The sequence below is a fragment of the Berghia stephanieae genome, unplaced genomic scaffold (assembly GCF_034508935.2).
Source record: "Berghia stephanieae isolate SIO BIC M18660-M18661 unplaced genomic scaffold, UCSD_Bste_1.3 scaffold1072, whole genome shotgun sequence".
NCBI classification, from domain to species: Eukaryota; Metazoa; Mollusca; class Gastropoda; order Nudibranchia; family Aeolidiidae; genus Berghia; species Berghia stephanieae.
Window position 1 is genome coordinate 1098 of NW_027622038.1, and position 13596 is coordinate 14693.

The following is a 13596-nucleotide window of genomic DNA, read 5'->3' on the forward strand; positions in this document are numbered from 1 at the left end:
CCTACGGATACGAAGGCGTGTGTCAGACCACGAGGCAACAAACAGTATTACTAGGAATGCCCTTTGCTTTAAAATTAAAAATTAAAAAAATTTAAAAAGTCAGAATATATTTTCTCGTAAAGACCATACATAATATTTGAAAATACTTCGCTCTTCGTCAAATTATGGTGACAGAATGCGAGTATGGAGTCTTTTCCAAGGACTCAACAGCCGGGCTTGAACCAGGAACCTACAAGTACGAAGGCGAATGTCAGATCAGGAAGCAAGAAACATCATTACTCGGAATGCCTTTGGCTTCTTTTTTTTCTTTTCTTTAAGCCATAATATTTTTTCTCGAAGAGGCCATAATAGTCTACAACACAGTCTAGGTCTTCTTTGTATAAATTGCCACCAAGAGAAAGATGGGATAAGAAATACACAAGATTATGCACACGCTATCACGTTGTATTAGGCATTCGTCACCAGGTCGTGGACGCGAATTGAGATACGAGGTTTATCGTAATATAAATAAATATATATCAAATCGAGAATTCGAGAATTCACATAAGATGTCATCGCCGCCGTCAGCTGGAATGTGAAGCGACAGTTATGATTTCCATCCATCACTGACCGAATTTTCAAAATTGAATTTAATCAATATTGTATCCTCAAGCACACACATTCTCTCTCTCTCTCTCTCTCTCTCTCTCTCTCTCTCTCTCTCTCTCTCTCTCTCTCTCTCTCTCTCTCTCTCTCTCTCTCTCTCTCTCTCTCAAGAACATCCAAGCCCTTCTTCTCCCCCCCCCCTCTCTTTCTCTCTCTCTGCGCATCTTAACACTATGCTTGTTTTCCAATTGTATCGAATCTATTTTGTCAATTAATTAGTCCCATAATGTCATTTTTACAAAGTGATCTATAATTACGTACACTTGACACAGGAGAGAGTCACCTAAAGCCCTCTTCTCTGTTCCAAATACTCGGACAACTTAACCCGATAACTGCAGCACTCTGGAAAACTCGTAATTAAAAATTTGGCCAGAAAACTCGTCCTTCGATTTAAATGACCCTCGTCTTGGCAACAACTCGCAATATGCCAAAACAGATGAGGGTCATCTAAATCGATCTATATTTGGAGGACGAGTTTCTGGCCAAATTTCTAAACAGGGAAGCCAATTCAGGAGGCAAAAATTTACTGAACTTTTAAGCAAACACGTAGACCGACCACTTTCTGAGTGCTGAACTCCATTGAAATAACATGATGTACTTAATATTTTTTCCCCGTCTATCATGTGATTGGAAAATATACTGAAGGTTTAAAACATATTGAATTCCGTAAGTATACGGAAAATTGGCAATCTCGTTTAAATCCGAGTTGCGCTTTTTTCCATGTTAAATGTTCCTATTGGCCAGGGACCCTTTGTAAATCGCTTTGAGCACCTTTTGTGGAGGATATTGCGCTATACAAAAGCTCAAGTTTGTTTTGTTTTGTCTTTTGTTTGTTTTTGTTTTTAAGTACGGCAGTTAACTGGTTAAAGACACTATGAAGGGAGACACAAGTACGCTCCACGCAAGTTCACAGAAAAACTTACACACTAGACCAGACCCATGTCTCTCGACTCTCAGAACGACGAAGGCAAAGCCAATCGTATGCCCGCGTCGGAACGTGACTTGAATGGATAATAAACGTAAAGGTGAAAATTAAAACGGGCAAATCCGGGACAAAAGGGATTGGATGGATGGAGGAATATGTAAAGACTAAAGACCTAAAGCTAACAGAGAGAAAATTAATACAGGCTAAAAATCAGCACATCGTAAAATAATTCAGACACTTTACAATTCAAATAAAACGCGTTGAAATTAGCTGCGGCCTATGACAAAGATATCTTAAACAGGAAACAATTTGAGACTGTTGTTCTCAATGAAAGAGTAGTCAATGAAATAGTATTAAAAGGATCCTTTAAATTCAGGGAGGCAAATATTTACTAACTTTGACGCAAACACATCGACCGGCTCTTTTCTGAGTACTCAGACCTGCCAACCCTTCACATTCCAAAAGTGGAATCCGAATGCCTAAAAATAGGAATTTGAGACATAAAATAGGAATTTCACCTTTTTAACAGTACTGTACCACTGAGCCACGCCGTTGCCCCGCAAGACAAGGACAGACAGAGAGAAAAGGACTGCAGATTAAGAGGACACGACAATCTCAGAAGCCTCCACATAGTACATGGGAATCCGTATGGTCCGAGCTCCAGAATGAGAATGCAGGTAATAGGACACATAAAAAAAAAAAATCAGTGTGTAGCGCCGTGGTCATGTCTCATGTGTACACACTACTGAACGAACACCAATTTTTTTAAAGTTGTACTCACCGATTTGATTTCTAAGCTTTCCTCTCCGGGCTTGCTAGATTGTGACTGTAATAAAAAGGTGGGGGAAATTAATAATAATAATAATAATAATAATAATAATAATAATAATAATAATAATAATAATAATAATAATAATAATAATAATAATGATAATGATAATAATAATAATAATAATAATAATAATAATAATAATAATAATAATAATAATAATAATAATAATAATAATAATAATTTACGAAACAAACATCAATAAATTACAGATCTAAGGAAAATCAGGATCAGAAAAAGAAAAAGAGTCCAAGTGGACGACTGATATTTTCCTTTCCTTCAGTGTCTAGATGTGACAGACAGAAATTAATTCGGATTTTTAAAAAAATAATCACGAGTGGCGAGAGAGAGAGCGAGCGCCACACCAAAAGTATTGCAAATGGACAAATTAGGGGGAGCAGGCAAGATGAGAATCTGAAAAAGTACGTATCAAACAGTGCGGATAAAGAAAGAAAGAAAAATAAATGGAAAAAAAAAACATGCCAAAAAATAAAAAATCTGCCTCTGGATTATTTTTTTTCTAGTTCGTATTATATAGCTTTTTCTGGCACTGTTTGATACACACTTTCTCAGATTAAAAAAAAAAAAATTCCTATAGGGTTCCAAAAGTATTGCATGACGACTAGGTTCAAATATACAATTTGAAATCTATGTGGATTACAAGGTACGGTGAGGTGCTGTGGACAAACTCGATCGGGTGTGTGACGGTGGACAAAGTACAGGACTAGAGATATGTACTAAAAACAACTCCATGTCATTGGAAACAAAGTACATTCCAATATCAAATCGACATCTTATCGAGAGTTTTTTTTTTAAAATAAAGTGGTTGCAATCAAGTTGTAATCGTGAGATAACCCACTTGTCGCATCCACTTCGATACGACCTTTTGTCCCAGTCCCAGTCTCAGTCTCACGCGAGTCTACAATTACCTGCTGTTAACCAATTAACCAGTAGACTTTTTTTTGACCAATCAAAACATGGAATTCGTGACACACTGTTGCTCAGAGAAACATAGTTGGTTGTTTATAAAACAATAACGTGAATGAAACGGACCTCTGTCTGACCGTTGTTTGTTTTTTTGTTTTTCTTTTAATGGGTTTTCCGGCACTCCCAACACATTAAGGTCATATCAGCGCCAGTAAAAAGGAAGAAAATGGGAAAGTAAAAAGTTCTAGAATTACAATTAAAGCACCCAAGAAAAGGTACGACAAAGGGGAATTGGTTCAAATGGGGAACAGATGTAGATTCAAAGATCACACTATTAAAGTACGTTAGAGATCACCTAAAAGTCTCATCCAGACACAAGCACAGGACCCCACTAAGAGGAATACACTCAAATGTTTACAAAACATATAGTAAACAACACAAACACAATACAATGCATAAAAGAGCGATGATTTACAAGGAAAAAATGTCTCCCAAGACTATACATTTGACTGTTTCCCTCTCAGCCAGGGTATACAACCAGGGCCAGGAAAAAACCAAGTAATCTCATTCCAAGTCAAAGACAGAAAGCAAGTTGGAAAACAGATATAAGGGGATAGAAGACACTGTAAGTACCTCCCTGCCCACTATGGGAGGTCAGGAACTCCATCCAGTCTGACCGTTGTTATTGTTTCTATACCGCCAGATGGGTGGCTAGTTATCACACATTGTTTGATCGATTATTTAAATGACCGCATCATCTTAGCAAAAAGGCATTTTTAAAACACATTACTCCTACGTAATAGTTAAAAAAAAACAGTTTTACAATTTAAGATTTGCCAGTAATACTGCGCTCATTGGCAACTGTATAACATAGGCTGTACGGAGCAATTTCGACCCTCAACCTCTTTTTTATTATCATTTTATGTTGTTGTTCTTGTTTTTTGCTGTTTGAAAGAACAGATAAGCGAGAGGAAAAGCTTGGTAGCTCTACGAATTTTTGGCTTCAATTGCAGAGCTGTATAAAGACATTAAATTCAATAAAACTTGTTGAAATTGAAGTTTGAGTGCCACAGTGAGGACACAGCACATTAACTTAGCAAGTTGAAGCATTATCCAACCTGGTAAGGAGAGATTGGTATGTTATGAAGTAAGTTATGGTGCCTACACTATTATTTCCACCCTGAAAACTACGACATTTTCCAATATCATGTAGGCAGGTCTGGAAAAGAAATAAGAAAAAAAAAAGTAACTCACTTGTGTTGATCCATGATCGGAGGAGATGGAGGGGGCGGGGGATGGCTGTTTGGGAGAGTTGGTAATCATATTCTGCATTTGCTGTAGTTGGGGGGTAAGGGCTCTCCCGCCTGCAGGGGACACCGATGGTGCAGGATGTTGCTGTTGTTGCTGTTGTGGCTGCTGCTGTTGGGACGGGGGCATATACATCGGGGATTGGTTGTACATTTGATTGGCCATCTGAAATCGAGATTAATGATGAAGGCGTCAAATTAATAATAATCGATTACATACTCAAATCTACGCATTGAAGAGGGTGGAGGGGGGAGGGGGGGGGGGGGGGGGAAACCAACCAAACAAAACAAGAAACCCTATCCTTGTGAAAATCAACTGTCTCTCAACTGACAGGATCGGAAGAACCACTAATAATACTTAAAGATCTCACACATCATTTCATTAAATACTATGACGAACACTTAGTCGTATCCTCGACGACGAGGGAATTGACAGTTTACAAATAAGTCAACCCAGGCTGTTTCGTCGTCGCGCGGACGAACTCCCAATCACAGGATCTCACCAAGAGGAACACACTCAAATGCTTACAAAACACGATAATAATAATAATAATAATAATAATAATAATAATAATAATAATAATAATAATAATAATAATAATAATAATAATAATAATAATAATAATAATAATAATAACAATAACAAATAAATATATAAATATTACAATAACTACAGTACACAACAGAGAGATGATTATAAGGAGAAAAGAAAAATCATCTCCCAAAACTAAAACCGTACAAAGGTAGAAAGCAACTTGGAAAAGAGATCTAGGGGGTTAGAAGGCACAGCAAGTGACCTCCTGTCCACCATAGGAGATCAGAAGACCCCACCCCAAAGAGCTGGAAATTCCACCGATAACAAAACGTCTCACAGACCTGCCTATTTGGAATTGGAAAAAATTCGTAGATTTCAGGGGTAATAAATAACATAGTAGACATTATAACTACCCTTAAAAATTATCAATATGTGTTTAAATACATTAAAGTAATTCTTTAAAATCCGTTTTATACTATATATACTGGCAACAAAACTTCGTTTTCTAGACTTAAAAATCTTTATACAAGTGTCAAATAGGACCCCAAAATTCGTAGTTCTAAGAAATTTTCGTAATCGTAGGCAGGTCTAGTCTCATCAAAACAAAAGGACAGTGGTGACACCAGGGCTTATTTTCTGGACGAAGATGCTCCATTATTCTCCAATTCAACGTTCAAGGAACACATTCATTAGCACGAAAGCAGAAAGAAAGAAAAAAAACAACAAACAAACAAAACAAAAATAATGAAAACAAAAATAATGTAGTGGAAACGAACCGATTAAATCAACCGGCATCGGCCAATTGTAATTGTGTACCGATTGACACTTGACACCTGTCACTCAGAATTGTGTCAAGTGTGTCAACAAAATCCTTTTTTTTTTTTTCTTCTTCTTCTTTGGATAAGAGCATGCATTCCTTTCCCGTGCGTTAATAATAGATTATGCCTACGTTTTGTTTTGATATTTCAAAAGCTTACAACGAATGATTCCTGAGCCGACAATAACGTACCAACACAAAAAAAAACAAACAAAAAAACAAAAACAAAAACAATATGTAACCTTGATCATTTATAGAGTGATTAATAAAGAGAACTACTCGTAAAAATGGCTGGCTAAAAACCATAACAAAAACCCGAGTGCCGTCAACTTCGTTCTACCTATACTTTTATTCCTGAATTTCTTTGCAGAAGGTGCTATAGATGATATAAGTTACCAACACACAGAACTATGTGTAACCATAAACGTTTATCTGCGAATACGCTTCAACAGTCGTTACGTCACTTCCCTCGTAATGACGCATGGTAACTTAGTAAATGGCTCTAAACAATCGGAACAATGGCGGACGCCCTTATGATATGAAATATTTCTCCGACGAGCATAAGAGTATCCAGGGGGGGGGGGGGGGGGGATATATAACTGATCATGTTTTGACTTTACATATTCTGATCACAAAACATATAAAAAGTTCTAGCCAGCATGAAGATTAAAAAGTACCGATTTTCTTTGTTTAGAACCATGATGGCCGCCGTTGCTGGGCGACGTGACATCAGACTATTGAATCCAATTGACAGAATTCAGGGAGAACTATCATTAAAATGGCTGTCTAAAACCAATAACAAAGAGCCGAGTGACGTCATTGTCACTCCATCTATACAATATCATATATTAGTAATTTTACCGATGAGTGTTTTGATTCGAAAGGCATCGTAAATTCGAGTCCTTTTCTATCGGATCAAATAATTCCATTATAACTGTAACACCGCTCTCCTCTTTGTCTCTAATGAAATACAGGTCGGATAAAATGTGATATCTGACCCATTGATAAAGTAGTACACAATGGGAGACATCTATATTCATAGATAGTTCGAATATGACGTCATTCATGTCTTTGTTATTGTTTTTTGCCATCCACGTTTATGAGTAATTCTCACTAAACTGTATTAATAAGACTATAAACCTTCAAGGTTACACACAGTTTTGTGTGTTGGCCAGTTTTACTTCCGGATGGCAATGTTGTGAACTTCTTAGCCAAGTGAATACTATCTATATTTTCGTCCAACCTAGTGATCCATCACATGAGTTGTTGCTGTACAAACGATTGGATATTTCTCAATAAATGTAAACACGCTGCTGTTTTTATGAAAGTTGTATAGATAGTTCGAAGATGACGTCACTCAGGCCTTTTTATTGTTTTTGCCATCCGCGTTTGTGAGTTGTTCTCACTAAACTGTATTAACCTGACTATAAACGTTCGTGGTTACACAGAGTTTGTGTGTTGGTCCGTTATACTTCCAGATGGCAATGTTGTGAACTCCTTGGCCAAGCGCATTCTATCTATACATACCCATGAGTCACGTCGAGCAAAATGACCAATTGTGACGTTGGATATTTCTCAAACTGTGAACACTTTTCACCATGTGGGTCACTTTGAGCATACATTATTCCAATGTGACCAATGACCTCGAGCACACGGAAAGGTAATAAAGATCGCAGCCATCATGTTGTTGTATTTTATTAAATAATGCCTTTTTAAATAGTTTTCATTTTCCCTAGATATGAAGAAAAGCTGTTATAATACGAAAATGATCGAAATCGGGAAAATGACGTCACTCAGGTCTTTGTTATTGTTCTTAGCCATCCGTGTTTATGAGTAATTCTCACTAAACTGTATTAACCGGACTATGAACGTTCAAGGTTACACACAGCTTAGTGTGTTGGTCCGTTATTCTTCCGGGTGGCAATTTTGTGAGCTTCTTTGCCAAGCGCACACTATCTATAGATAGTATGGCTTTCAAGACGGACTCCAAGTAACATTATTGTTACAGCTCTCTAGTCTCTTAGAGAAAACGTATCATTGCAGTCAGGTAAAGGTAAAAAAAAAAAAGAAAAGAAGGGAACTCTGTTATTGAGGGTACATTCCAGTGCCAGTTAAAAGGAAGAAGACGGAAAAGTAAAAAATAAATTAAAAATTTATACTAAATTTACAATCAAAAACATTTTGAGAAAATGGAAAGAGGAACATCCTACTATATTCAAAACAAAAAAATAATAGTAAACAGCAGAGAGATGAGTTACAATTACAAGTGAAAAAAAATATCTCCCTCTAACTCTTTCCATCAAGACAAACACTGACCTGGAAAAGGAAAATAGAGAATATGGCTAGATAGAAGACTTAAGCAGAGTGACTTCTCAGATCATCATCGTGTGAAGCCAAAAGAGAACCCTGCTGGAAAGGGTTGAATATATTCATTCCCCCGAAAGAGATCACCAAAAAAAAATATAACGGTTTATTCCTGCTCACCTGTCCTGGCATCATGAATCTCTGAGGGCCGGGTCCCATTGCCATCTGTTGGCCCCCCATGTACTGGCTTCCGGGCTGGGGGTAAGGGGACCCGCCCATCGGCGGTCGCCGGCCCTGGCTCATGTCGGAACTAGATCCACCGCCAGGCTGGAAGGACGAGAAAGAGAAGAAAACAAAAAGACTAAAGGTGAGAATTAACTCAACATCGTAAATGAAATTATGAGACATTCTGGAGTAAAAAAAAAGCATCCAGTTTAGATATACCTTCAATACAAAGAATACAATTGTTCTAAAACCAGACAACGTGGTGATCTAAATTTTAACAATTAGTATCTCAGAAATTACGACCAAAATGTAAGTCTGATACGGCTTTTGCAAATACAAGCCATTGAAGATTGAAGGTCTACCATAATACAGAAATCAACACATATCATAAATCGGTCCCTTATAACAAGATAATCGCTGTTCTAAACTAAGAATCGCCCATTCATATCGCTGTGAAGCTACATGATCTAGCTTAATCTCCCCTTGGAAATTCTCGGCAACCCAAGAGAGAAAAAAAATCGTAAACCACAGAGCCTTAACTAATAGTACGTAAAAACTACAAGCAATAAACCATCACCAATGAGAAAAGTTATGAGTAAAAAATGACAGTCCGCGTCGTGTCATGCTGATTCTGTAATATCATGAGTTAACTTGATAAAAATATTTTTTTAAAACAACAAAACAAACAAACAAAAACAGAGGAACTGTGTCAATATGAAAACATTTAAAATATTGCTGTGACAAAAAGATCAAGTTTGTAATGACATTCAACAGAAGACAGCGAAATTGGCATCCAAAGAATAACAAGAGCAGCCAGCTTCTCAAGGCTACCCATGCTTTCAATGCAGCCTAGCCCGACAGGATCATTCGATCTTAATCATCGCCCAATTGCCTGCATCTTCATGTTGAACGCTGTACAAATCGACAATTTTGGCACATCATTTACAAATGGGAGTGCGCATGCAAACAAGCAATGAATAGAATGTTTATTGTTTAGATTCAAAGGGCTCATTTCCTAAACGTAGGACATAATAACATGAAAAATGGCAACTTCGTACTTAAAAATTCCAAGATTTACAATACACGTCTTCATGCATACATGATCGGGGAGGGGGTTCCAATGATATTATAATCAACAACTAACTACATGACAACAGCATTACACAAGATTACTATGAATAATGAACTAAACCACTAATAAAAACAAACAACAACAACAAATAAAACAATAAAACGAATGCCAACTAAGAGACCTATTATAAAAACAAACCAAAAAAATGACGAATGCTATGTTATAAAATGAAATGAAATTCACCACCTGTTTGCGTGTGAATAAATAAATATGTAAATATATAATATAACGAACTGTTGAGTGAATAAATAATTATATCAACCTTTATAATGGTTCGAAAGATAAACAATGGCCATGATACGATTGACGTAAAAACTATAATGCAACCCCCTCTCTCACACACACATACACACAAACACACCTCGTAAAAGAGTAAGGCACTAACAAAATAAAATAAGTAAAAGAGGCAGAAAAGAAAAAAAATGAACGGGAATGAACGGACACTGGAACACTAAACACGTTACAGTTAAATAAAAACAGAAAAGAGGGGGTAATAACTTTTAAAAAATAAAGGATAAGATACCAAACCTTATTAACTTAAACCACTACCGACATAATAACTGTAGATGGTAATAAAGCTGGTGGGATCTACAAGTATTATATTGGATGCTCTAGTTGCGTGACTACACTATATAAAGATAGCATGCGTAGTTTAGGTAAAATACAACATCTGCAAGACGGATATGACGCACCAATTCACAAATCTATATCTGACCTTGATTGTTTATAATCTGATTAATATCAATCAAGAGGGAACTAATATTTAAACCGGCTGTCTAAAATCAACAATGAGCTGAGTGAACGTCAATTTCGTTCACCCTTTTCCGATCAATACGGTCACAAGACCACAAACAGGAATATTATTCTCACCAAATCACATAGAAACACAACAAGCGACCAGCAATGAAGAGTGAGATCTACCAAGTTATCGTTTGGCCACAGGCCACACAAGAACCGAGTCCCACAAATAATAACAATAATAATAACAATAATAATAATAATAATAATAATAATAATAATAATAATAATAATAATAATAATAATAATAATAATAATAATAATAATAATAATAATAAATAAATAAATAAATAAATTTAAAAAAATAGGCTGCATCACCATATATATACATATTGATGAAACCAGGCGGAAAGACGGTGGCTTGTCGCAGTCAAAATAAAAATATCCATGACATTTAAAAATAATTACCCACGAGCAGAGACATCGATATGTCGTCAAATAGAAGCATAATTGACATAGCAGAATTGATCTCTTTGGTAAAAAAAACACGGCTAAATCAAATAATTATCAGGTATGACCGTTTTCCTTACTCGCTGTTATTCCTCCTTCTCCTCATCATCATCAGAAGAAAAAGTAGAAGTTGAAGAAGAATAAGAATAAGAAGAAGAAGAAAAAAAAAAAAAAAGAAGAAGAAGAAGAAGAAGAAGAAGAAGAAGAAGAAGAAGAAGAAGAAGAAGAAGAAGAAGAAGAAGAAGAAGAAGAAGAAGAAGAAGAAGAAGAAGAAGAAGAAGAAGAAGAAAAGAAAGGAGAGTGGAAGTGAGAGAGAGAGAGAGAGAGAGAGAGAGAGAGAGAGAGAGAGAAAGAGAGAGAGAAAGAAAGAGAGAGAGAAAGAAAGAGAGAGAGAAATCACAAAATCTAATTATAAACCACATACACGCACAAAAAAAAACAAAAAACTTCGAATATTAAAAGCCATCCGATTCGACCAAGAAAAGAAAACAAGGCCAGCAACCCATTTAAAAGAAGCACTAACTGAAGTCAAATGACACTGATTATCAATTAACACATCAACAACACAGGCATTATCATCATCCCCCTCCTCCACCCACGCGTGTGTCACGACGCCTCTAATTATTTCCTCATTTGTTTAAAGTTAATGTTGTCATCTTTCTTAGACGTAAATATCGATTATTCTCTTACAGATTAAGACGATTAGTGATAAAAAACAATGAAAACAATGATATCGTCTGCCGAGTTATCGATATACCCTTTGAACCCAATACAATATGTCGCATAAAACGATAAGTTTGTGAGATTGTAGTGTCCCATACATAATGAACTCCAACAGAGAGGCAGTTAGAGAGCAAGCGACAGATAGAAATTGTTTTTGATTTTGTTTTTAAGGGTTTTACGGCGCTTGCAACACATTTAGGTTATATCAGCGCCAGTAAAAAGGAAGAAAATGGGATAGTAAAAAGTTCTAGAATTACAATTAAAGCATTCAAGAAAAAGTAAGACAAAGGGGAACTGAGAACAAATAGGGATCAGATGTAGATTCCAAGAGCATACCACCAATGTACTTAGTTTGAAATCACCTACAAGTCTCATCCAGACACAAGCACAAAATCCAACAAAGAGGAACACACTCAAATGCTTACATTATACATTAAAAATAACAAATATAATAATACACAACAGAGAGATGATTTACAAGGAAAAAAATATCATCTCCCAAAACAATAACTATGCATTTGACTGTTTCCCTCCCAGCTAGGATTCCGGCCAGTGCCAGGACAAAACCAAGTAATCTCATTCCGAGACAAAGACAGAAAGCATGTTGGAAAACAGATATAAGGGGATAGAAGACACAGTATGTACCTCCCTGCCCGCTATGGGAGGTCAAGATCCCCACCCGGGACAGATAGAAAGACAATAGGAGAGAGAGAGAGAGAGAGAGAGAGAGAGAGAGAGAGAGAGAGAGAGAGAGAGAGAGAGAGAGAGACTATACGTCTCACTCGATCCATGTCCTAACGTCTTGTTACTTATAACTAGAGATGGCTCTATCAAGGAATTGAATAGCACACAAAGACAACAATGCCAACACCTCCCCCCCCCCCCCACCGGGACCCCTTACCATGTTAAAAATAAAAATAATGATAATAACCGAGAGATTAGGAACAAAAGAAGTAGGGGGGGGGGGGGGGGGGGGGGGGGGAAGAAGAAGAGAAATATTGCGACGGCGATGAGAAAATACCAGGGGTCACAACGTACAACCCGAAGCTTGCCAGACAAGAAAACAGCTGGCCCGTGCTTAAACAGTTAACGGCCGTTTCCTGGAAAAAACGCGTATTGAAATGTTCGGCCAGAAAACGCGCCGCTCAAAACTACAGATCGATTAATAAGACCCACATTTTGGAAAAATAATAAACAAACTCAAAAACTCACGCGGAGTCCCAGGTTTGAGAGTTGTTGCCAAGAAGGAGGGGGGGGGGGGGCATTTAGATCCATCGAATATATTATTTGGAAGGACGAGGTCTCTGATCAAACTTTTAAAAAGGTGTTTTTCCAGAGTTTAGCAGTTAAGCGGGGAAATAAAAAGAATTCCGATTTTATTCCTCCCTCGCTCCTTTTATTCTTCGTTACAAACAACTCCCGCACAATCCACTTGAAGACGAAGACGACGACAGTAGCACACACAATATTATTGTTTACGTTTCGGAAACCGCCTTGCTAACTAACGACGGGGGTCGACAACAGCACGCCAATGGAAAACAAAAGTGTTCATAAATGCCAAAGAATTCCACACGCGATCACCACATGAAATGGAAGAAATATTTAAAATTTAAAAAATACGCGCTGCAACCATCAAATACGGAGCACGATCAGTTCACGGAAGGGCGAGAGTATCTTGCCCAAGGAAAAGAAAAAACGAACGGTCATTAAATCGGGGCTCAAGATCGAGAAACTCCGATACACAGTGCACTGCGAAACAATCTGCACCCCCATATACTATCAGACAGCAATTTACGTGTCAAGACTTACTTCCAACCCGTGGATAACACACACAAAAGTGACACAACCACAAGCATAGAGGGAGATTCTTTAATTATTTCTCTTTCCTATAGACAAAAGAGTTATAGAGCGCTTACGAAATGCTAAGGCAAGCTCAGCGACATCAAACAAGCATTTGGTAGAGTACTCGCGTCACACGC

At 37.2% G+C, this 13596-nt stretch overlaps 1 protein-coding gene across 1 annotated transcript; it reads right to left on the reverse strand.

Moving 5' to 3' along the window:
- Positions 1–1189: 1189 nt before the first annotated feature.
- LOC144960928 (uncharacterized) lies at positions 1190–8614 on the reverse strand. Its single transcript, XM_078894312.1, has 3 exons — positions 8470–8614; positions 4581–4799; positions 1190–2396 (listed from the first exon to the last, which is right to left on the reverse strand). The coding sequence occupies exons 1-3, from the start codon at positions 8590–8592 to the stop codon at positions 2313–2315; spliced, it is 426 nt and encodes a 141-aa protein (XP_078750438.1). The 5' UTR covers positions 8593–8614; the 3' UTR covers positions 1190–2312.
- Positions 8615–13596: the final 4982 nt, after the last annotated feature.